The sequence below is a fragment of the Anoplopoma fimbria genome, chromosome 19 (assembly GCF_027596085.1).
Source record: "Anoplopoma fimbria isolate UVic2021 breed Golden Eagle Sablefish chromosome 19, Afim_UVic_2022, whole genome shotgun sequence".
In the NCBI taxonomy this organism is placed as follows: domain Eukaryota; kingdom Metazoa; phylum Chordata; class Actinopteri; order Perciformes; family Anoplopomatidae; genus Anoplopoma; species Anoplopoma fimbria.
In genome coordinates, this window is record NC_072467.1 from 15,051,782 (window position 1) to 15,078,513 (window position 26,732).

General features: G+C 41.1%; 1 protein-coding gene across 1 annotated transcript; it reads right to left on the bottom strand.

Annotated features, from left to right (window-relative positions):
- Window positions 1–1,428: 1,428 nt before the first annotated feature.
- LOC129108401 (Fanconi anemia group A protein) lies at window positions 1,429–25,415 on the bottom strand. Its single transcript, XM_054620198.1, has 42 exons — window positions 25,209–25,415; window positions 24,635–24,747; window positions 24,035–24,131; window positions 23,614–23,756; window positions 19,841–19,936; window positions 19,360–19,433; window positions 18,359–18,468; window positions 18,106–18,216; window positions 17,871–17,934; window positions 17,089–17,201; window positions 16,815–16,891; window positions 16,049–16,190; window positions 14,896–15,029; window positions 14,204–14,314; window positions 12,629–12,724; window positions 12,427–12,489; window positions 11,422–11,510; window positions 11,216–11,276; window positions 10,900–10,949; window positions 10,577–10,647; window positions 9,372–9,470; window positions 8,954–9,087; window positions 8,792–8,862; window positions 7,605–7,704; window positions 7,291–7,478; window positions 7,087–7,183; window positions 6,315–6,518; window positions 6,135–6,208; window positions 5,772–5,900; window positions 5,459–5,522; window positions 5,071–5,240; window positions 4,871–4,976; window positions 4,723–4,782; window positions 4,516–4,620; window positions 3,444–3,559; window positions 3,089–3,248; window positions 2,554–2,616; window positions 2,234–2,327; window positions 2,061–2,130; window positions 1,819–1,963; window positions 1,649–1,747; window positions 1,429–1,542 (listed from the first exon to the last, which is right to left on the bottom strand). The coding sequence occupies exons 1-42, from the start codon at window positions 25,267–25,269 to the stop codon at window positions 1,444–1,446; spliced, it is 4,323 nt and encodes a 1,440-aa protein (XP_054476173.1). The 5' UTR covers window positions 25,270–25,415; the 3' UTR covers window positions 1,429–1,443.
- Window positions 25,416–26,732: the final 1,317 nt, after the last annotated feature.

The following is a 26,732-nucleotide window of genomic DNA, read 5'->3' on the forward strand; positions in this document are numbered from 1 at the left end:
GCACATGGAACTGTTTTCCCAGCTCTTACAACCAGTACTGTGGTTCACATTCAGGTCAAGGACCGGGTAATACAGATGTTTAACTCGCTTCTCTACCAACAAAGCAGCTTTTATGTAGTTACAACAAGCTGTTGTCTTCAACATTTAAGTTTCATTTTTGGAGATCTTGACCGAGCTGCTGATAATTACTTTATTATGGGCGCTTTGGGGTTTTCATTCTAAACTTCATCCTCTGACAACAGTAGGTCTTTTTGGGGAAGCAGCAGGCTTTCCTCCACATGTAAAATTGACGTTGGCTGCAGTGCAAGCTGATGCTCCGGAGGCATTAAGGATCCAAGTCTTTGGGTCAACAGGTGGGGAGTTTTCAGTATGAACTGAACAGGGACTTATTAATAAAAGAATGGCAGGTATACGAGCAGCTGGTTTAAAACTAACCTGTGACGTCTAAAAATGTATCTGCTCAAAAAAGTCTGTCTTTTTTTGTTGACGGCGTTTGATTAACAACCGCAGCTGGAGCTAACAAACTGTGTTTCCTGTATCTGCTTCACAATAAAAGCCACCCTGTTTTTTTTTTGTTTTGCAAGTTGAATGCTTTTAATGTGCAGCAGCAGCAGCAGCAGCAGCAGCAGCAGCAGCAGCAGCAGCAGCAGCAGCAGCAGCAGCAGCAGCAGGGGGTTTAGTGATGTTGGGTTTGCATTAGCAGTAACTCAATACAGATCAAGATACAACATCAATGGGATCAAATCACAAACAGCGGCGCGGCATCGTTTCCTGCCGCTCCCCACATTCGTAGATGGGCTTTTTGAGTGTGGGACCGGCGGCCACTGATAATAAACATAACTAGATAATTATAGAGCGAGGAAAATGACGATCATAAATAGCATAAAAAAACTGCTCCGATTTTATGAAAATCTGAAGGATGAGAACGCCTGTGGACTTGTTTTATTATTATCATAGCTGAAGTACACAGTAGCAGCCACATGCAAGTCCCACAATGCAATATTCTTGTTACCAGAATCTATGTGAAGCACTTTGCTGAGTGACCTCCTCACAGAGAATAATTTCCAATCAGTTTTATTCTGTAACTGTTTTTTGTTATTACAATACTAAACACTCTTTAAGAGTTTATCTCTGTATTGTAAACTGTGAAAAGGGCTTTGGATCTTCATGTATATAATAAAGTCCTGTGTGCATTATGTATAAAAAGACATAAATAATGTAGGAGTTTTTTTCTTTACAAAGCTGAGTACTTAGCTTTAAATCTGAACAGTAAAGCCCTGGTTAAAACAAGAGGAACATGTTTCTGTTAGATGTTAAAGTACCTGCTGTTTAGTCAGAAACCATTACTGTGAGGGAGACGGCTCCAAAGATTTTGTGTCCCTATTCACTTTGGTCTCTCTCTCTGCCTGGATGTCTGTGGTGGAAAAAACACTGCAGCTTTTTTTAGAGGAAGTCCATCTCAGGGCTGAGGCTCTGAGGGGCAAGATGCACGGAGAGAGCTGCTGCCACCTCCGGGTCCAGGTCTGCACATTGGGACTCCAGCTGGACCGGGGGGGAAAGCCCAATCAACAGAGAGACCAGACAGAGAGAGTCAAGAGAATGCTGTCAGTAGAAGATCCTTCAAAAGAGGCGTGCGGGTGTAAGTTACCTGTCTGAGTCGACCAGAGGACAGAGCGGTCAGAGACGTCTGCGGGATTGCTCTCAGGAGAAACTGCTTGGAGCGGCTGAGAATCTGGAAAGGGTCCATCTGAAGAATAAAATTCACAGGTTTGAATGACGTAACGCTTAAACAAACCACATCATCTGCAGCTCGGTCACCTGAATGGGTTCGGTGGCTGGTTTGAGCGCGTGTCCTTCCAGGAAAAGCTGCAGCAGGCCGACGTAGCAGAGGACGGCGGTGTGGAGGAACCCCGGACAGCGTGCTGCTCTCTGCAGCAGCTCGCCGCTCTGCTGGAGCAGCACGCTAAACGCACACATTAAGAGACGCTGTAAGAATAAGACCTTGGGAGAAGCTACAGGTCGTATTTACAGTCACTCTGAAAGTGGAAAAAATAACTAACCTGAAGAAGGCCCACGGCATCAGTCGGGTCAACTCGTCTGACATCACCATGGCGATCGACTGGTAAACGCCTTGTTTTACAGTTTGAGAAAGATAACAAACAGCCCTTTAGATTTAATGTTGAGCGTGCAGAGTGGACCTATAAGTGGTTTTTAAGAAGATTAAACAGTGTACCGTTTGGTTGGAAGACAAGCAGCCAGTCAGCAGAGTCCACCAACGGCAGCAGGAGGTCTCTGCAGAGATCTGCTGCTTTCTGGTGACTCCTCTCCTGCAGAAGTAATCACAGACAGAACATTACAAACACAGAGAAGCAACAGAGGCAGCTAGTGTGCTTAGAGGCTTTACCGCCATATGGGAGATGTTTTTGGCAAAATAATTTGGAAATTGTTACTCGTGTACTTAGCAAGTACATGAGTAACACAAGACTTAAACCTGAACACAACCTGCCTGCTGGTGGATGTTGTCTTGGTTAGTTATTAGTTATAATGAATTACCTGTGGATACAGGAGGGATGACAGATGGTCCTTAACGCACAGAAAGAGCAGAAAAACAAGCACCTGGACAAAGAAATGAGAAACAGAAGGTAAAAAATCAGAGATAATGTAATAAAGAACAAACCCATGATTATTATAGTTAACCCATCATTAACCTTCATGACATTTAAGCTAATGTGCATATGTATATAGAGTATATATCATTACTACATTTGTTTCTGTTGGTTTTATTTGTGCCTGCTGTTTATTTTGAACATGTTTGGTGTTTTTAGTATTTAATACCTTCTTTATTTATTTAAATTAGTTTTTATTTTATTTCATCTAAGTGATACATTATTATTTTAATGATGTATATATATATATATATAATATAATATATATATATATAATATAGTCCTATATATATGTATACACACACAAATAAATAAATATATGTATACACACATAAAAACATTGTTTATCTCTGTAGTAACATAACAGCTGTAACACAGGTTGGTCAAAATTCCGTGATTATGAGAGCGTTCTCTCCTCTCACCTGTTGGTACTGCGTGCTCCTCTCTGGTTGCAGCACACTCAGGGCGGCACTGAAGCCCTGGTTGTCACACCCATGTCCTCGCCAGGCTCGGTGCAGGCTGGCAGCCAGCAGGAGGGCTTCAGCCGCGGGCATAGGAGACGACATCAGCCCCTTATCCAAACTGAACGCCAGACAGATTAAAACAAACACCTTGACATGAACAAAACTGACACTAAAATATAAGCTGACGAAATCAAGTAGGAGACCGCATTATGTGAGTTCTTTTCGTCCCTCACACTAACAGTCACATGTTTTAACGCTGGCATGTGGAAGTATACGAGATCAGAGATGGTGCTTTATGACAATGAAGCTTCACCTGCAGGCCCAGCTCTGACAGTCAGCGAGGAGCTGCAGCTGCTCTGGTAGAGTCTCTCCGTCACACAGACGACTCCACAGTGAGGACAGCACGGGAGACAGACGCTCCCACCAATGCTACACACACACACACACACACACACACACACACACACACACACACACACACACACACACACACACACACACACACACACACACACACACACACACACACACACACACACACACACACACACACACACACACACACACACACACAATCATCATGAAAATGATGCCTAGGATGACAAAACTAGTACTGATTTAATAAATGTTCTATTTGTGCATGTATTTTGCATATTACATCTCACTTTTCTGCATTAAACGTCTCCCCTCCTTCGTTCTTTGTAAGGAGATAATGTTTTGTTAATACCACGTCGTATTAGGGCCATTGTAGGTAAAAGAAAGTCATAAATAATAATTAGAGAAATATAGTGATAAAAATTATCACTATATTTGCAAGACTATGAAGTACAAAATATCCTCAAGGGTTGACTTTAGTGTTAAGTAAAATAAAAGATGCATGCCTTCGTGTAGTACTTTCCTGTAGCTTCTAAAATATTACTATTTATTTATGTACAGAAAGAACGTGAAAGAAAACATGTATATATCTTTCAGGACCTTCATCTCGCTCAGATGACATCCTTACCATAATAACACTACCTCAGGGGCAATGAAATTGAGACGGCTGGTGTTACCACGTTTATTTTGCTCCACTATTTTTTCAATGTTTTTTTTCCAATTTGTGAGTTTCTCTCTTATAAATGTATGACCTAAATCTTTTTTTTGGAATATAACCTCTCCCCTCAGCTAGGTAATCATACTTTTTTTTACCTACAATGAGCCAGCATGAACACCATCAGGACCATAAAACTGAAGCATCTTTCCTTGTATCATTTACACTTTAGCTTTTTCCTACAGGTCAAAATGCCTTCCATGTAAAAAGATCCTCTCCAAAAGCATCAGCGTGTGTAGGACAGAAGTCAGCATAAAAAAACCCAAAAAACTTCTGTGTTGAGAACAAACAGTACCGCTGTGGAGACTAGGAGCAGCGGACAGCGTAGACTGATCTGGGACCAGGCTTTGTTGATTTCTTCTCTCGGACATCTGCAGCGTGCGCCAGCAGACAACACACCCTGGACAGAGGAAACACAGAGAGCGGACTCAACTCAACTGGAGCAGGAAGTTATATATCTTAGACTTGATTCATCTTTCGATTTCAGTGAAGCGACTCTCACCCTCAGGAGGTGTGACGTCAGGTGGAAGGACAGCAAGCCGATCGGAGAGCACGCCTTCCTCTGCAGGTGGCAAGATTAAGAGGAAGTAAGACAGAGAAAGAAGCGACTAAAAAAACATGTTTTAAGTCGGATTTATTCTGCAGCTCACCTGATGCTGGTTGACGTGTTCTATCAGCGTGTCACACTCCAGAGTCTCCCTTCCTCCTTCAGACTTCATTTTAACAAGCAACACTGCTGGTAGAGCCAGCAGGACTCTGTGACACACACACAGTGTTCAGGGGCTACACATTAAATGACAGAGATGATCTGCTTGACATGTGCGTGTGTGTGTGTGTGTGCATGTTATACCTGTTCCATGTGTTCAGCGTGTGCAGTAGGCTGAGTTCGGCGTTGATCCCCGGTGGAGCTGAGGAGGAGCATCTCTGAGACAGCGTTTCCAACAGGAGGTCCCGCACGTCGGGTCGGCTGCTTCCACGGCTGCCGGAGAGGTTGGTCGTTTCCATGTCATAGACAAGCTCCTGCGCACACACACACACACACGCACACACACACACACACACACACACACACACACACACATTTAGATTCTGATTTAACGTCACCTTCTTCAGTAGTTTTTTTTGCTTTTTAACAATGAATGTATTTAGGAGCACAACATTATGCTAATAAACAGTTTACGCTTGTGTCAGCTGAACAGCATATACAGTATATACTATACAGTATACAGTAAACACACCTGTAACCGGGACAGGATGTCTGGCAGACAGGTCCCTGTTTCTGATTTCTCCAGGCTCTGGTTGCTGTTGAAATAAAATACATAGAAGAAATAAAAAAATATATATTTTCTTTTTTTCGAGATCATGTTAATACTTGTGCATCCGTCAAACTGCCGTATAATTACATGATTATATTATCTTTCATAAAACAACTAAAAGAATACTCACAACTTTGCCAAAATGTAAAAATATATCATATGCATTAAGTTTATGTGCATTTCCAACAATAACTCGATCTGACACACAGGACATGTTGTGATCACGTACACCAACCTTAACTGCTGGTCCATGATGGCACTGAGCAGATGAGAGTAGAGGATCCTCGTGTCTCCTCCACAGCCTCCCTGCTCCTCCGGACGAGGCAGGTAGAGCTCCCAGCAGGCCCACTGCTGGTACTCCTGACTACACACACACACACACACACACACACACACACACACACACACACACACACACACACACACACACACACACACACACACACACAAACACACAAAAACAAAGGGTCTAATGTGTAATGGCACCAGTGTGTGTGTGTGTGTGTGTGTGTGTGTGTGTGTGTGTGTGTGTGTGTGTGTGTGTGTGTGTGTGTGTGTGTGTGTGTGTGTGTGTGTGTGTATGTGCTCCATGTCTTACCGTTCTGGGTCTGACAGGGCGTCTTCACTTCTCTGCACTCTGAGCTCGATAGCCAGCCATTCTGAGAACGATACCTTGACAAACATAATGGTTGATGGTTTTCATCATTTAACAAACAATACAAAAGTTAAAGTAAAGAAGCCACTGGTTGCTCTTTGATGCTCACTGAGCCTAACTTACCTGATATTTCGGCATGTGTTCTAACTGACGGAACGCCGGGTGCTTCCACAGATGCCAAGCGGTCTTCCTCCATGTCCCGTTGGCATCTGTAGCACTGCTCCACAGGCCCGGCGGGTTCTCTTCCTGGTGGTCGCTGATTGGACCCCCAACAGTGATGGGAGCTCCTCTGGCTTCAGGCAACAGTCTTGGGATGAGGTACAGAAGCTAAACCAACACACAATTACGCATAAAGTTTAACAAATATAATAGTATTGATAAATAAAATTTGTGTTCCTCAGTGACTCTGAGAGCTGTGTTGTCGGGGGCAATAGATCCTGGTAGGGTCTCCCAAGGCAAAGTGTTCTCAGGGGAGGGGCCAGACTTAGAGGGATTCAATGACCCTTATGAATCAGCTGGAAAACAGTTGTTGCACCTCACCCAGAAAAGGGAAACCGAGGCCCCCTTCTGGAGCAAAGATTAAATTCCATTATCCGGTTTTCAACCTTTAGAGGGCAGTCCCTATACATATTTCTAACAATATGTAGATTTCAAATGTTGTTCTAAAATGTCAAGATTTGGAACATATACATTAGTTTTAGGCTGAAAAAAGTGGTTTAGTTACTCTTCAAGCGTAACTTTGAATCAGCATTATTGTACTATGGCTTTATTAAGGTTTAAAGATTAAATGGTATGAGCAGTTCCCCCATCGCCTGTTCATGATATGAGCCTTAGGACACTTTTAAGTAAAACATGCAGACCTGATGGCATTATTGCGAGTAAGAGGAAAAGACACCTTCTTATAGAGGCTGTTGATGATGCAGTCCTGCTTTTGTTGCTGAGGCAGCGAGTCCCCTCTGCAGATCCCGTAACACACAGCTGCTACACAAAACCTGGATGGCGAAAAAAAGACTGTGAGTGAAGGTGGCAGCTGGGCCAGAAGCCAGTGTCACGATACGGAAACATACGAAACGTTCAGTGAATCCGCCAGTAACCTCACCTGACACAGAAGAGCATGTTGGCGTGCCTGCTGCAGACCAGCGCAGAGCTAAGAGCCTCCATGATGGGTACCGGCTCCAGCAGTGTGTGCGGGACCAGCTGGACCAGAGGACCGAGGGACATGGAGGCGTGGAGATGGACCACAAACGCCGCCAGACCAAGTAGGTGTGCGGAGCTCAGCGACGACCCCTTTTTTTGGAAGGAGGAATAAAGAAGTGAAGTGATTTAAGTCTTTAAAATGTGGGAAGGTGTGAAACGGACACAAAGTGAAAGACAGAGGCAGAGACAAGTACATTGGAATGTGGATCTGTGTACCTGGTTATGAAATAGGTCCCAGAGTCGGTGTATGAGGCCAGAGACGAGCTGTGTGTTGCCAAGCAGCGCACCGACAAACCTGGAGGCCCACAGGCTTTGTCTGTAAAGTTGGAGAAGTAAGTGAGTCGCACACCACAAAGGAAGAGGGAATGTCAAAGCACACCGCCTTCTATGTTTACATGCACACTTAAATTCCATTTTTATTCTGAATATGACAATATTTTCGAATTGATATGCTCATGTGAACGTCATATTCTGTTTGGATACTCCGAATTAGGTCTTATTCCAAATGGTGCATTTTCCCATTAAGAAGTGTAGGAGATGCCGATGTTATTCTGGTTTTAGGAGCATTCTGTGCACATGTATACAGCCATAGACTGTATATAACAAGACATGACATCACCCATTGATTTGATTTGTGGACTGATGTTATGAAGCCCAGAGTTAAGAGATTTCGCCTTCGCCATCTTTCGACTGTCGCCATATTGTTTTTTGCAACCAATTAACGGAAGTTACCACATTTGGTATGCGGAGGAGTGACGTAGAGACGCAGTTCAGGGCTTTGGCAGTAGCCCCGCCCTAAAGCATACCCTGCTTTATGGTCTATTTGGCTCTAAATGGACCATAATTTACTAACTGAACATCATGCTGTATTGAAGGAGACTTGAAACTAGAGATTGAGACCATAAACTCATGTTTACAATGTTTACTGAGGGAATAAATCAAGAGAGAAGTAGAGTCATTTTCTCATAGACTTCTATACAACCAGAGGAGTCGCCTCCTGATGGACAGTAGAGAGAAAGCAAGTTTTATGACACTTCTGCATCAGCTCCACTCGGCAGAACCGGAGTTCGCTGCCTGTTTAAAGCACATTTGGAATATGCATCCTGATGGTTCACAGCAGATTTGCTCTACATGGCCTTTTGGCTGTTTACGGCCAGCTCTGTGCGTTGTACACAAACCAACTGGCTAACACTTTGCAGAGATACATGCCCAAAAGAGCGAGTACGAGCCGCTGCATGTAAATGTGAATATTGTCTTTTTCACATGTGCAGCACATGTGCATATGCAGATAAATGAATGTGAATGGCCAATAAATGCTACCCAATACTTTTGAAGGATTTTTTCCAAATTATTTTGCAATGCCTGACAATAATTTTTTTTTTTTTGTTTATCGTAACACATACTTGTTAGGAGGGTTTGCTCTGGAAGCGTCTAACAAGCACTGGCAGAAGTTTCTCAGGATCATGTTGACGACCTGAGAACACAAGAGAAGAGAGTCAGAATAACACATACCGACATACGGATGGAGCAGTATCGACGATTATAAAGCCATGAGGAGCGTGTACTTTGACGTGGAGCTCAGGGGACAGCGGCGTGTTCGTGTGGAGCTCGATGACCGTCTGTCCGATCGGCTCATCGGGGCAGCCGGGAAAGATGACGCTCAGAGTGTGTGAGATCCTTGACAGCTGGGCCGACATCTCTGAGGACACAGGACAGGTGTGGAGATGAGGGATTCAAAGAGACAGCCTCACAGAGGAGTTCCATTGTAGAGCTGGGCGATGTGGCCAAAATCCTTTTATCTTAATATAGGTCATTTCATATCTGGATAACAGGTAAGATTGCTCCAAGGACAAGAAAGTCCATGCGTGTCTACTTATCTTTAAAGTTTTTTCTCAATGTATAACAGCTAATCTTGGAGTCCTGACCACAGAACACCGAGCATCCGTGTGATGTACTGCATGACCGTTCTCGATATCTGCCTACCTCCGTCATTCTCCTCTACAAGCAGCTGTGTGAACTCCTGCAGCTGAATCTTCAGCACCTCCAGAGGCTCATCATTAGTGTCCAAACACACGGCACCTCCTAAGAACACAACACAGTGTTAAATAATTCCCCCCCTCTTTTTTTAATCTGTGAAAATGTGTTTGTTGTAATTCATGTTTTCTTCCAGGTGAGTTTTAATTGACATAACTTGCTTACACACAATAAATGTACCTTGTGTTTTCGAGTGCATAGAGAAATGAAAACCCTCCTGGAGGAAAACACGAATGTTATGAATCATATCTAGAACCATGGCTCTATAAAGAGAACTGGATACAGTGTTGGAGGCGATTCTCTGTTCATTCCTATGAAGGTTGCTCTGCGGCACATGAACATTAAGCAGTTTGACTTCCAAATATAAAATTCAGCTGAAATTCAGCTAATATTTTGTGGATCTTCTCAATCCATGGGCCCATAAAGCAAGCGTATTAACCCCACATCCCAGCTCTCGCTCCACCCTCGGTCTCATTCACATGAAAGGAGGAAAGATATAATAACTCTGGATAACTCTGGATTCGGCTATAAGTGCATTTTACTACTTTGAGGACCTAATGAGTTAAATAAGGGGCGGATCAACAGTTCGTAATGGGAAGTTGATTTAGTTCTTCCTGGGTACCTATTTAAAACATAAGGCAGTGGTATACTACAGCCTCTTGTGGGCGAAATGAGCATTACAACATCAAACACATTTTTTTTTTAAAGGAACTGAGAAAGATTAACTTCCCAAGAACCTTTTTTTCCACCTGCTCTTAAGTCAGAAACACACAAGAGAAAACATTTTAGAGGCTTCAGGGCTTCCGTACATCCATCTTTGTCATGATAAGAAAAGAGAAACCACTGGCTGATAGAAGTGAGAGTGGAGATTTCTGCAGCCTCACATACTGTCAGTAAGCTCTGGCTATTTCAGATGAAACATTCACATATTTTCAAATATTGTCATTTCTGTATGACATAACCTTCTAAACTACTATGAGGCAAATATAAAGCTAAACACATTAAATAAAATCTTTGGTATGCAGGTTTTTTTATAATTGCATTATTATAGTAACATCTGATTTATGTACTTGAAAAACAAAACCACATACTTAATAAATAAATGAAGATTATCTTTGTGAGTATCCAGTACAATAAATGAGCATATGACCCACCATCCTGCTGCCTCTGTTTCTGGCAGGACTCCACGTAAGATGAATACTGTGCCGCAGGGATCTTATCCGCCCTGAATGCAGACAAACAAAGTGTCATAACAGGGAAAATACACTAAAATTATCGGTAAAGAACATTAACACTGTGATGGTTTTTCAGATTAGCAGATTAGATTAATAGATTAAATATGTTAAAACAGCACATTTTGGGAGACAATAAATAGATGAAAGGATAAAATGATATAAACAATATAAAAATTATAAATTCTAAAAAAGTTGTTGAGAAACAAGAAGAGCTATTTCACAAGCTTCTGATAAGGACTCACTTTTTCAGAGCTTCTATAAAACTCATCCAAGCGTCGGCTTGGACAGGAAGCTGGAATTGAAGACATCGTCAGATAAAGATGGAGACTGTTGCATGAATGTTAGTTAGAGTCTGATGGTGGCACCTTGCATGGTAGCCCTGTCATCAGTGGGTGAATGGGTGAATGATATGTAATGATATGTAATATACTACTGACTGTAAATCGCTTTGGATAAAAGCGTCTGCTAAATGACTGTAATGTAATGTAATAAAGACACTTCACATCTGAGAAAAAGTGTAGTTCCAACAAAGACCAACAGTGAGGTGGAGGTGCTCACCATCCTCGGCGTCAGCAGAACCGGGAGGAACCGCGCGAGGAAATACGGCCTCCGGAAAATACTGGGAGAGGAGAATGAGTCTTAATAATCCGTCTGTGTCTCCGTATAATACACTTTTCAAATCTACATGAAACCCAGATGTTCTTAAGGACCCGTTATGTTCTTTATAAATGTGCTGCAGGTGAGGAGATGATGTGGCTGAATACCTGGCCTCCATGACGGTAGCAGAGATTCTTCCTGTGCTCTCAAACAGAGACACTGCCTTCTCCACATCCTGGGCGGCCTGGCACTGGGGCTGCACACGCACAAACATCACCCTGTTACATACTATTAAGATCAGCTTAAATATATATTTTGATGCAAATAAAAACGCTGCACGTTTTGCGTGCTGGAACTAGAGCTAGATATGAATCGGCAATTCTTTTTTGGTACCAACCCAACAGGTCCCATCTTGTTACGAAAACTGTAGTGCTCAGTAGACCCTTTGTCAGTTTTTTAGACAATGATGACGCACATCATTTGGCAGCTTGTAAAGTTATGTAAGAACATTAACCACTTAAGATGGAGAATCTAACATAAACAAAGTGATCCTTGTGCTGTTAGTGTGTAGGTAGAATACATAAGCAAATAGCCCAGTATTTACTGTCCAGATACAAACATGTATTTGGTGGAGAAACCTGCGTGTAACGTTACACCAGAGAGACATTATGAGCTACAAGTCACTAGATGATCTGAATCTGTTATCTGTGTTCATGAACAGAACGTCAAACACCATGACTTAGACTCAGAGGTTTGACTTTATTCACTTTTAAAATGGACGCTGGAAACAGTCCAGTGGTGGTCAATATGGTTAATAACTCGCAGCCATAGATGCCGCCGGCGTTTCGGTTCATTGCGTGACCATGTTAACTGGTGACTCTCAGCCAAATTCCTTTCTTTTTTTTTTTGGGATTAATCGCCTTGGTATTTCAACCAAAACACAGGAAATCGAAACATTTTTAACTGTTTGCATCATTGATGCCTTAACAGGGGGGTTTAAGTTTTCTGGTTTCTCAAATCTTAGTTGAAGTGCGATGCATGAAATGTGTGCTTCCATTCTCTTTGCCACTTCTCTCAGCTCACAACATTAAAATAGCCGCGTCAAAATAGGGGCGTTCTCACTGAAGTTCCTCATCATCACACAAAGAAACATCACTGGGTGTCACTGTTACCTGCAATGAGGCTCCACCTGCACCAGAAACATCCTCATATAGACCCATGTCCTCCACCGACTCCTACATGTGTACACACACACACAAACACATCATCATGGATACATCACAAAGCTTTTGGGAGGAGCGTGTCTAGTTTCAATATTAAAATGTCTAAATAGTGCAGTAACGACGCGCTGAGGATAAGTCCCTTGGTTTTTACCTTGAGGTCGGCCAGCCTGGTCTTGGCCAGAGAGACGTACTCCATCAGGAGGCTGCGGTGTTTCACGGGTACATATGGAGGCTGCAGGATGTGAACCTACCACAGGGAGAGAACTGGATGGTACTAGTTTACGAAAGCATAAGTCATCTTTGCTTTGCAGGAAGGAAAGTTGATTGGATTTTGATATAAAGTTAAAAAGAAATTTTGTTTTGTTTGTCATTTTATATGCATATACTGTTAATGACGGTACACATTATGACAATGGACAATTTTTCTTTTTATCTCGACTTTAAGTAAGTGCCAAGTGCCATTAAAAAATCAACTCCATGACAAGTTAAAGTCCTGCGATCAAAATATAATATAATATAATAAGTAAGAATTCAGAAGTGGTGGCAGCTAAATATACTTTAAGCACCAAAGTAAATGTGATCATTTTCACAGTAAGTCATGTCCCCTGTGACTGATATAATTACATTATTAGATTGTTGACGTAAAAAACGTGCAAGTAGCATTTGACTGTTAAAGTTGGTTGAGGTGGAGTTAGTTTTACTTTATACATTTAGGTAGTTTAGTCCAGAGGTTTCCAGCCTTGGGGTCACAATATAAATCTGGGAGGGTCACGAGATGGTAATGGGTTAGGAAAGAGGAAAAAAACTCTGTTCTGCTACAGACGTCCATGTTGTGCTTTTTGTGGTATAAAGCCGTAGCATGAAAGAATGGTGGACTTAGCACACTTTCTAGCTGACTAGCCAGACACTAAATAAGTACAATATAGCGACTGAATGCTTCATCTACACACTCTTGTCACAGCTTAGGACAGCACATTGGTATCGCCAGATAAACAGTCATTAACATTGATTCAGCAGATTTTGTAATGTGCTGATAGCTTAACTCAAAGTTCACAGAACAGAGAAGAATGGTTCTTTACATGAAACCATCTATGAGGTTAAAGAGGCAATGGTAACAACTCACGCCGGTTACGGATTTCTTTTAGAAAGGGCCATAAACCGAAAAGGCTGAGAACCCTTGGTTAAATATTTAAAAATGTCTTGTGTTTTCAAAGCATTTCATATGTTTTGTTATCTAAAACATCAAAATTTGAAAAGTAATGAGTAACTACAGCTGGAGGATAAATGTGTTAGATGCAAACAAGTACAATATTTCCCTTTGAGATATAGAGAAGTAGAAGTATAGTTGCATAAAATGGATATACTGAGGTACAGTACAAGTACCTCAATATTGAACTTAAGCACAGTACTGGAGTAAATGTACCTACTGTAACTTTCCATCACTGCTGCAGACTGTATAGTGTGTATTAAGTCATATTTCTCCAGTTTTTTCCCCAATAAATGATGGTTTATTAAACTGCACACATGTAGCATATCCCACATACAGTATGAACTATATTTAAGTATTCTTCTAATGAATCATGTTATTATTAAGAAGAGTTAGCAGTTTGCCCACTGGGGATCATCAAAGGTTCATCTAATATATAATAGATACCATGTACTTTATGTCTAGGGACATTAGGTTATCAATACTAATTTAGAGGCAGAGTCATTTGCAGAGTGTCACCTTGAGGTACTGTGGGGGTTCAAAGGGCACCAAGTCAGACAGGAACTTCAGCAGAAACACCAGAGATTTCTTACTGGTCGCATGGTAGCCACTGGCTCCGCCGAAAGACATCTGAAAAGGCAGAAAAGAATAAGACTTATCAAACTCTCTGGAACTCTATCTGTGACAAGAACAAACTGCAACAAAAGACAATCCCATGAGCTTGTAAACTGTTGCATCATGGGTTTGAAGGACAACCCTAATCCGCCTTTGATAACAATTCGGAAAAGTCAAAAACATACTTATTGCACATTTAAATTGATATTTATTTAAGCACAGTGCACATAAAATAAATCTCCCAATTAAAATGTAGCAAAATTCTCTTTAGCATTGATCAACATCAGATGCCAGACATTACCGCTCACCTCTGATGTATATGATGCAGAATGTTAGTTAAGCAAATGCACAATTACTCAACATTACACTGGCTCTCCGCCTTTACAACTGTTTTGCTCTATTATCAGAGTTCCAGTGAAGGCTTATTGTGTCCTGTGGTCTAGACACTAATTCAGATGCATTTTCTATCCTCCTATGTGATAAATGCACGCCAAAATAGCTGCTGGTCCTGAACTGAAAACAAACATTTATATCAGCAGCACAATCATAAACATGTCAATAACCAAACAACTGGTGATGAAAAGCCGATATGAAACCTTGAACCAGTTGCTGTAGGACGGGAAGATGGCGGGTCCCTCCAGCGCACCCTGTCGAGCCAAGAGGAAGGCAGTTATCATGTTCTCTAGGTCGTAGCCTTCAAATGCTGAGCTCAGCAGTCTGGACAGCAGCTCTGGTAGAGGAGGAGAAACAGAACAGTTATGGACAGCATATTAACACTGGGGTCAAAACCACACAAAGCCTTTTTTGCATCTGATTTTTATCAATTTTATTTTATAGTCTGACGTTTAAGTTTATTGATGTTAAGCTTTTATTGCCTCCACCAGGAGGATCATGCGATCAGTCGCATGCGTGAGCTTGTCAGTGAGTGAGTGACAGTGAATCCCGTTGTCTGTCTGCTTCTAATCTCGCATTCTGCTGCAGCAAATTTTTGGTGACCTCTCGTGGTTGCTGTGACTCACACTTTCAACCCCTTTTATTTCCTGTTTTATACCGCCATTGACTGCCATCTGACTCCTCTCTCCGTACTCTTAACAGGCCCCCAGCCAGTAGGGGCTACAAGTGATAACACTGAGTGCATCACCGCCAGAGACACCATGGGGGGGAAATAGTTTGCTCTCTTTTGTTGTTTTTGACGGTGTGTTCGTCTAACAGCTAATGGAACTACCAGTACACACACTGCTGAGTACATCGCTGCCACTTTTCCGCTGCTTCACGGGCAGACAGACGGCTTTGTGAGTTTTATTTCGTTTTTTTGGCAAGATTAAAAGAAATGTCTTATAGGACAACTTTGAGCCGATTGCCTGCATACATCGCCACTTGTTTTTAAGTTTGAATAAAGTGTGTTTTACGATGCCTTACCGCCCATTTTTGTGTAGAGGGCTGGGTTTAGCCAATCATGGGTTTAATTACAGCAGTGGTCGTTGCAGGCACACCTTTCTAGTTAAAAATGGTAAGTGCTAAATACTTCGTCTATGAGAAACTGCTAAACTTTATTCTAATGGGACAATTTGATTACATCCAAGTGAAATGTGAGGTTTTAAGTGACAGCAGTTGACGATAGTATACCAGAGACTGATGAATTTACATATTTAATTCTTTCATAAAAATGGTCAAATGTATTCTCAGTTCATATTATTGGCACTTGGCACTTTAATCCAGTATAGAAGTGGTCTGCTCCCTCGTGTTTACCTCTCAGGCTGAGCTGGGCACAGGGGTTGTAAACCAGCAGGGTGGAGAGGAAGCACAGGACGTGTTTCCAGTTGACCTCGTGAGTTTCCAAAACCTGCTGCAGGTGACACAGCAGCTGCTCCATGCTGAAGATCACCGCCAGCTGTTACAGAGACATGGCAACAATACAGATGAGTTACTGTTAGCTCTGTTACAACAGACCATGCAGACTACAAATAGACCCAGAAAGCACTGCAAGTTAGCTTTTAGCTTAGGGTGACTCATAGACTGGCAAACAAGCTGTCTGTTGCAGCTAAGAACATCATAATGGATCATGAATCAATACTCTCAATGCTGTGTTACTCTGCACTGAAAGCTGTACACTTGAAAACGGAAGTGATCTGACCATAGAAATAGAATGAGAGTAGAACAGACATTAAACTGTTTGCCCTGGTAACTATCTTCATTGTTTTGTTGAGTTCAATAAAATAAAATACAATAAAAAGGTAAACAGAGCCTTTAGCGAGTAACAAGTCTACATTCAATTTAGACAACATGATTAGTTATGTTGTTTTTTTGTGATTAACCCTTTTTCCGAGCCTTTTGCATAATATGGGGAATATCTATTAGGGTGTTGAGTTCATGTAGCAACAATCTTTCTGCGGAATCGCTGACTCCACCTTTAATTATAATCAGTCAGAGTTAGGAGACATCAGAGGATATTTTTATGAGAAAATAGCAAACAGTATATTGCACATTTACAACCTTGGCTGCTTTGAACATTTACCTTACGGAACAGAGAGGTCAACAAGCGGTTGGCTTTTGCGAAGGTCCACTCATTCTGCAGAGTGATGGCATCCGACACTGCGGATATGGAAGTTAGTCCCCAATGTCAAAGCAGCATGCTCATGTTCATCAGGACACTTATTTAAAAAGTTTTCCCAAACCTGAATTTTCTCACCCTAATTGAAGTTCCCACCAGATTAGTGTCAGCTTTGTTTTTACAGCTAAATTTAAGAAGAAGCATTATAAAGCTAAAAAGGTCAACAACTTGTCTTTACCGGTTAGTCGAGGCTTGTAAGTGAGAGTCTGTGTCAGGGAGTGCGTGAAGAAACGCTGAAGGGTCTCCACTGACGCTGAAGCTCCACACAACGAGGCATTGAATATCTGAATCCTGTGCAAAGCACAGTGCAAGAAGGGTAAAAAAAAAAACAGAGTCTTATAACAGAATTTGTGATCTCAGTGCTGAGGCAATAGACAAAATGCATCGTCTAGAATAACAGCTTCAGGGTTGTGTGCCTCTTCCAACCAGTCAAGTTGCAGTTTACATCCGTCTTTCCAAAATGTCATCACTTCATCGTTTTAACCTGTCAGACATTAGTGTCCAGGCGTACATTGGTGCCAAATCTGAATAAATTCTGTCTGTAGGTTTACAGGATGGACAGATTTTTGACAGGGACGAAGAGGAAAAACAAATGATGCTTCCGGGACTTGCTCAGCTGACGGTTATCAAAAGGAAATGTGACGAAGCCTGTCTTGCTCTGGGGTCCAAAGTGAATGTGGTGGGAGACAAGGAGAGACCAGAGTGTTTTATGTCTGAAAGCTCTAGGCAGCTGACACCTAGAAACATAGCACCCCATTCATGTCAATAAGAAAAGTTGTTGATCAATTTAAATAAACTATTTTGTCATTATTATTATTTTCCTCCAAAAGGGGGAAAGTTTGAGAACCACTGCACTAACGTTTTGGTTTTATATATTTTTCTTCAGACGGAGACCTCAAAATCAACAACAAACTATCTGATTTCATAAAAGCTCAATAAGACACATAAAACACAAAGAACCATAGATCAGCTCCTGCTCCAGCACACTGCGGCGTCAGAGTCTTCTCCACAGTGTCTAGTAGCCCTAAAGACAGAGAGCAAAACAATAAAAAGTAAAAAAGCGAGAGTATAAAGATTATACTTAGGCGTCTTAATGGTTAAAGAAGTAGAAAATAGCGTTCAGGTTCTGGAGGTGTGAATCAAAGTGCTTTGCTGAATATTTCATCACCACAGGACAGGGGACGTGTAGACTCACAGAAGAGCATGTCGTCCAGCACCGAGCAGCAGAGCAGGGACGCCCTCCTGTCGGCGGCGGCTGGCTCCTGGCTCAGCTCAAAGCCACTTCCCACCAAGACTCCAACCACAGCTAAAATACAGGAGATGTTTTATCAGCATCATCCTCAGCAGCAGCATGTGATCATTTGGGGAACATTTTATGGAGTATACTTGATACCATGAGGGCATTTGTCTTCCATGAAGAACAACTAAACTTAGCAGAGTGTCCTTACTTGACAGCACTTTCTGTTGAACTTGTTTGGTCTCCTCGTCTCCCTGTGGAGGCGTCCAACCGCACAGAGCCTTCAACTGAGACGCCAACCACAACCTCGCTTCTTCGTCACTGAATGTAGAAACAGCAAAAAGAGGGCAGAACTGAGTGACAGGTCATGTTCATTTCCTGCAGAAAGGTGTAACTTTCACTCTCCTTAAACTCGGGGGGCTTAGATATCATTCTTTGTTGTGTGGAGCTTATATTTTAATTCTTCTGAGAACTGAACTCAGTGAACAATTTAAAGTAGCTCTCACTACATCCACAGAGGGGCGCTTTAACTGTGTTCTGTCCTGGGTTCAGTTGTAGAATTGAATGTTAATACTTTGAACAGCACCTTTAGGTGTTCAGGTAGTTTGACTTTCCGTTTCTGCAATAACAAGATCCACATATTCAGAAAAATAAATCCAGGCTCTGAACATTTTCTGATAGGACAAATTGGTATTCTGGATGTTCAAGTTGGAATTGTTTTATTAAAATAAACACGATGATTCTGCACATGGAGGAAAATCATTTTTAATTCGAAGATATGCCAATTAGTTAACAGATAAAATCTTTTTACAGATTTTTTGTTGAAAAATGAAACCTAATCTTAACATTTGTAGCTGAACCCACATAAATTCAGGCAGTTTGTTTTCAAAGTAAAACGTTTGACTGACTAAATACAGTAGTGTTTAAATACAACAGTTAAGTGTTCAAAAGTAAAGTTACATTCCACAACTGTGTATTCAGATGATAATTAACATTCAAATCCTCAAAAGACATTCTGTTTTTCGAAAGTGTTTTGTAGAAGTAAATATACTTGAGTATAATACTTCTCTGCCTTGTTATCTTATGTGGCCAAACGCATTAATTTGCATATCATTTGCTCTAAATGCAGTAGCTCCACCGACCAACCGACCCACGGCACAAACTAAATTATCCAAAAACTAAATAAAAAACAAACAAACTAATACTTCTTACCTCTCTATGATGTACTTCAGGGTGAGGATGTTGTAAAAGTGGAGATGGTACACCACCTCTAGGTTAGGTAGCCTCTTTAAAAACACCACATTAAATATTTCATTTACTACATCCTTTATAGAAGAAAGCCAGGCTCAGTTTGTTCCTTTTGAGGCAGTCCAGACAGACTGTAAAGTAATAAATGAACTGTGTAGATTCTACACAGTTCATTTATTCTACACTGTAGAACATCCTAAAAAAGGGCATTTCTAAATAACTTAATGGAATTACAAATTGTGCAAAACCTCATCAGAAGTAATAATGTCTTATGTATGAGCTCTAACAAACACACAATCACAATCTCACACACACACACACACACACACACACACACACACACACACACACACACACACACACACACACACACACACACACACACACACACACACACACACACACACACACACACACACACACACACACACACACACACACACACCTGATCCCTCCTGTACTCCTGCCAGAGCAGTTTAGGGCAGAGGGCTCCCTGTGACAGCAGTTCTCTGCTGGACTCCAGCAGGATGCACAGCTGGACCTGGAGAGGACAGGGACGGGACAGATTTTTACATCATGTGTCACATTAAAATGTGTTCTCCTGCAGAACAAGAGTCCTTGCAGTAATGAAGACAAACTGGTGAGACAGCTGTAGCAGTAAAGACGTTAAACCGCCGATGTCATCTACCAACGAGAAGTGACACAACAACCCTTTTTCAGTTTATGCAGAACTGATGTAGCAATAAAGCTGTGGGAAGAAAACACAAAGTCACCGTGCCAAAAGACACGACCACAATGACACAGAGTCAGAAGATAAAAAGACGCACATACATCACACTATAGACGCTGTACTAAAGGTGGAGCTGATCTTTTAAATGAGAATCCATTTGCCACAATGTTTGGAGAAAAAACGCATTGGATCTGATTAACTGGCATGTTTTTTCGGCAAAACTGCATATTATATATGTATAACATCGAATCTAAATAATGCTGCAGTCATTTGACGAGTTTAAAAGATCATGACGATTGTTGTTAGTAGTAATGGTGACAACACAAGTCAGTGGGGGCCATAAGGTGTGTCACACTCACTAGTTTGAGAACTCCATTTTGGCCAACCCTCAATCTGATGACTTGCCAAAACACATACAAAGCAATTTTAATCTAGCAATCTTCAGAATCCTCCCCAGCAGCCATCCTTTAATTTCTATAGGCGAGAGGCTCCTCGGTATTGCTTTGTACATTGCATTGTGGGAAAATAGACTCAGGGCTCAACGCTAACTTTTAAAAGTGGTCGCCAGGCTGGTAACCAGGCATCAGCTTTTGGTTGCCAAATCTAAAAATAAGTTTGCCTTTTTTTTAGTCATCTTTTATTTTGAGTAATTAAGAAATCAAGCTCATTGATGAAATGCAACATAAACATCTTATTCAAGTAACGGAACAATATTCTTTGTAGTTTTCGTTTTATCTCCTACTTTACAGAATTTGAACCTTCCGTGTTATCAGTTCACTTGTCCACCCTCAACTCCTGTTAAGCACTCTAGCAGTAGTGCAGCTGTTGTCATGTTCTTCACACATCCCTCAGGAATAAATCCAGCAGGTCTCTGGTTGATTCTTCCTTTGTTCTCGCCTTTTGAAATGTTGCTTTTCTGGACCTTTGACCTAATTCCCACCACAGAGCCTTTGGCCCTTCAGCATTGTAGTCTTGGATTGTGGGTCCCTCAAGATACACAGACATATCAGCTTATCCATCATCTCTACTTTCAGAGACAACATCCAGTCTGTCCTTATTCTAATAGACATGCCAAAAACAACAACACCCGAGTGTCAGTCAGGTATCGACCGCATTCGGTATGCACACTGTCTGGTTCCAGTAAACATCATTTCATCACTTTTCCAGTGTACACTGTAACACACTTCATATTAAAAACCTGCTCCGAATTAGTTTGAACTTGGAGACACACAGATGGTCTGATGAACCAGCTTTAGTCTGAGACCTTAATTAACAAAACTAATACTGGTTTTCAAAAGCCAATACTGAAATTGTGGACTGAAGATGACCAAAGCCAAATGAGACAAGGTTTTTGAAGTTTTCTTCTGCTGAACGTCAGCAGAAAATAAAAAACTAATAATAAACAGATTTTTATGACTGTAGTGTGCCTTAGGTCAGTGGTTCCCAACCTGGGGTCCGGGCCACGATTTAGGGGGCGCCAATGATCACGGGGGGGTGCCAGGACTTGCCTGCTCTGAGGTTGTATAACTTAAATCATAATAACGCACTAACTGGATCATTTATACAAAAGTCTGTACATAAAACTATTAAAAAATATACAGCGGGTAAAATAAGTATTGAACACGTCACCATTTTTCTCAGTAAATATATTTCTAAAGGTGCTATTGACATGAAATTTTCACCAGATGTTGGTAACAACCCAAGTAATCCATACATACAAAGAAAACCAAACAAATAAGTTCAGAAATTAGGTGATGTGTAATCAAATGGAATGACACAGGGAAAAAGTATTGAACACATGAAGAAAGGGAGGTGCAAAGAGGCATGGAAAGCCAAGACACCAGCTGAAATCTATCAGTAATTAGAAAGCAATCCTGCCCCTTGTCAGTGCAAATTAATATCAGCTGGTTCAGTCCCAACTGATGGCCTATAAAAAGGTGTCTCATTACCAAGGTGTCACACAAGAAACATCTCATGATGGGTAAAAGCAAAGAGCTCTCTCAAGACCTTCGCAACCTTATTGTTGCAAAACATACTGATGGCATTGGTTACAGAAGGATTTCTAAACTTCTGAATGTTCCAGTGAGCACTGAGAATATAGTCTGGTCAGATGAGACCAAAATTGAACTCTTTGGATGCCATAAAACACACCATGTTTGGAGGTCAAATGGCACTGCACATCACCCCAAAAACATCATGGTGTGGGGCTGTTTTTCAGCATACGGCACTGGTAAACTTCATATAATTGAAGGAAGGATGAATGGAAAAATGTACCGAGACATTCTTGATAAAAATCTGCTGCCATCTATCAGGATGATGAAGATGAAATGAGGGTGGACATTTCAGCAAGACAATGATCCCAAACACACAGCCAAGGAAACTCAATTGGTTTCAGAGAAAGAAAATAAAGCTGCTAAAATGGCCCAGCCAATCACCTGACTTGAATCCAATAGAAAATCTATGGAAAGAACTAAAGATCAGAGAGGCCCACGGTTTGTGTGGAAGAATGGGCCAAAATCACACCTGAGCAATGCATGCGACTAGTTTCTCCATACAGGAGGCGTCTTGAAGCTGTCAATACTAACAAAGGCTTTTGTACAAAGTGTTAAATAAATTTCAGTAAGCGTGTTCAATACTTCTTCCCTGTGTCATTCCATTTGATTACACAATAACTTATTTGTTTGGATTTCTTTGTATGTATGGTTTACTTGGGTTGTTACCGACATCTGGTGAAGATTTCATGTCAATAGCACCTTTAGAGATATATATATGATCCATACATACAAAGAAATCCAAACAAATAAGTTCAGAAATTAGGTGATGTGTAATCAAATGGAATGACACAGGGAAGAAGTATTGAACACGCTTACTGAAATTTATTTAACACTTTGTACAAAAGCCTTTGTTAGTATTGACAGCTTCAAGACGCCTCCTGTATGGAGAAACTAGTCGCATGCATTGCTTCCTGTAAGTCGCTTTGGATAAAAGCGTCTGCTAAATGACTGTAATGTAATGTAATGTAATATTTACTGAGAAAAAGGGTGACGTGTTCAATACTTATTTTACCCGCTGTATATGTTTTGTCCTCCCTCAGAAGTTGTAGTCAACATTCTGTTTAAACCTGGTATTTGCGCACAGTGTCAGATAAAGATCAGTTTTAAATTAAAGGGTTGAAGGGTTGAATTACATTACAGTTGTGGCGTACGATTGTTTCCAACTCATGTTATCCAAAGTTTTCACTTTATTTATGATAAAAGGAAGTTGATTTAATACAAACAGACTAACTAATTTAATACGTTGGATGACTTTATTCAAATGCAGGATGTGTTCATGAATGAGTCATTCATTTTAGCTAACTTACTCAACCAACAACATGTTGATGAGGTGCCTGGTAAAAGAGCGCGCATGAGGCAAATGACTGAATGCTCACCTTGGATTCCTAAGCCCCAAAGAAACAGATCATCAACCCTTTACTGTCAGATACTCACACGCTGAGAGGAAGTGAAAAGCCCTCCCATCTGGTCCTCTTCCTCGCTTCCGGTGATCTCCATCAGCCTCTCAAGTATCATCTTCACCGACAGGGCCGCCGCCGGGACGCCCAGCTGCAAGGCCTGCCGCCTCAGCTCACACACTGTGCACGGAGAACACACTCTGTAGTTCAAAGCATTTGACTCTGTGGCACACTGTGCTGTGAGCTGTGACCATTTCTGTAAATCTCCTCTGTGGTGTATAGAAGCAAGCAAACAAAACTAACAGTTGTCCTGTAGATAAAGAATGAACAAAGATGGCCGTCATGAAAAGGGGAATTTGTCTGTGTCGTGCCGTCCAGCAGCTGACTCAGATATGAGATGTTGGAGAACTGATGTACGACACTGAGGCTAATAGTTAAGCCTTGTATCAAACACTCACCTAGCAGGGAACCTGCAGTGGCAGATGTGACGCCTTCAGACACCGCATGTTTCTGCTCACCATTCTGAGTGCCGAAAATGTTGTAAGGATCTGGATTCTACAATAAAAAAATAATAAAACCACAATAATAATACTTTAATTAATTAAATATTAGTGAAAGGTCAACAACTACTGGATTTGAGCATATTACTTCATCATCCTTCAAACTGGTTCCGAGCACAAGTAGCACAGGCCTACTCCAGAGGAATTTTGAGGTTGAAGCAGCTTTCCTAAGTCTTTAAAGGTAACTTTACGGTGAATTAAACATGTATAATTCACCCAGAAGATTTCATTCCAAACAAAATGTCTCTGGCGGTTTGGTGCTATAGAGACACTTTCCTTTTTACCACCATGCAATGCAAAATATTTTCCACCAAAGCTTCACAAGTGGCACACAGAGCAAATACAAGATAATGGTGAGAAGAAGCTGCAACTTTAAAACAGTCTAATACAACAATGCAATTTAATTAATCTACAACAGTGAATCTATTCCATCATCTGACAGTCATGACGTCATCGGCCCAGAGGGTTCTGCCTTCGTCCTGACGTCAACTCACTCACCCCGACCTCCTTTAACAGACTGCAGATGTTCTGCTGCTGCTCCAGCAGCTGGATCGCTGCCTCCTGCAGCCTCTGAGCATCTTCCTGCTTTGGCCTCTTCACCACTCGGCCAGCTGGGAAAACCCACATAAATGCTTCAGACTTCAGACAAATGTTTATATGGACACTGTTTCAGTATTGTATAACACAGTTTGTCAAACTGTGTGGGATTAGGTTACTTTGTTGTACTGAAGTTGGGGCACAAACTAAGTTGAATTGATCAAATAGACGACAAATATGTATTTACATATACTACACTTCTACCTTCAATGGGTTATCTTAGTTGAAAACAAATGTGAATAGGAATGGTTCTCCATTAAGGGTCACGGCAAACTCCACATCAAAAGCTGCCAATTTAACGTTTCCACGCCTATGGCCGAAGGTGGTTAAATCAACGTCAGGAATAATGGAATAGGATAAACGTTAGTCTGAATACATTTTGAATGTGTATTCTAATTTCAAACTGTATTCGCGACACGTAGTTTGGTGCTGCATAAATGATTACGCTAACTTTAGCATGCTGCTGTCAACTCACCGAGGAGGTCCGACAGAGTCCTCTTATGAGAGACCGTTTCACACGATGCAGTCAGTGACATTTTACGGCTGAATATTTATTAACACTTCGAAAGTGGGCGTTCGCGCCACTTTGTCTTTTATTAGCAATATTTTTAAACGGCGCTAAATGAGTGCATTCATTCCCCAGTTATCTTTTTCCCAGGCTGCCGCGGCACTGTTATGGTTCACTTTCTCCTCCATGTTGCCCCTCGCGCTCTTCTCTCCCATTGGATCGTTTGAGAACCAATCAGGATAGACCATTCTATGTGTGGGACAAACAGAAAGTAGTCCGGAGTTTTAAGGTCCTCTTTTTGATGTAGATATTTGTTTTAAGAGTTCAAGTTAATCCAGTCCATTTCTTACTCCAGATAAATGTATTACAATTTTACAAAAAGTGCGTGCATATATATACAAATGTAAAAACTGAACTTAACTCTTAACTTCTAAAAAGTTGTCTTTACTCTCTCTTGTAGTCAATAGTAAATCATTTTATTTTTGCATACCCAAACAGTTTCCTATGTTTAATTAGTTGTTTTTTATGCAAGAAAACGACAAGTAGGCTTGTCCTCTGTAGCTCTGGTGTTTGAAGTGAGTTCCATGTGAACTTACTGAGCAACATTTTGTGTTTTCTAACTCAACCTGAACTTATGTTTTGTGGCCTACCCCTCCTCCTGTCCCCTCTTATAGAACACAGCCAAAGAGAATAGGAGCCTCAGTTTACTGCTCCCTTCTATATCATAGCAACATCTCTGCTTTGTGGATCACGTTTCATCACCCTCTTTTGTTTGTTTGTTCTGTTTGTTCCAGTTTTATTTATTCTTCAGTGTAACTGTCAACAGGGCGTTGCTGTAAAAGAGCATGTGTATGCTCAGCTGATCTGTATTTAAAAAGGTTGAATCAACAAAACTGGAGGGGAATTTTGAAGTCGTTATGATGTTGTTTTCCCATGATTTGAGATTGCATCGCATTATTTTAATGTCACAGACAAAGCATTCTGCTGCAGCCTCTAAAAAGGGTTAAACACACAGCCAATGTAGCTGTCACGTGGGTTTCTAGAAACACAGGATCGACACAGGAAGTAGAAGAAGTGTATGAAACAGGACAGAAAGTTTTTTCTCAATAGATCATAATTGTGTTCCAGTTGCACATTATATACAATACTCAGAGGTGGAAAAAGTATTCAGATGCTTTACTTGAGCAAAGTACCAACACTGCGATGTAAAATCAATGTACATTTACCACATTGCAATTAAAAGTCCCAGTTTCAAAATTCAGCTTAAGTAAAATAAAAGTACTGTACTTTTCACATTTAGTAAAATACTGATTTCCACACAGGGTTGGCCCTGTCAGTGTTACTTTACTATATATTACAATACTGGATTATTATCATTACTGGTGATGAATTATTGCTTAATCAGTATTTTTATATAACTGATCAAGACAGAGATTTTTCTAATTATATTTTTAATTGTTGTGTTGTTTAATGTATAACAGATACAGTTTG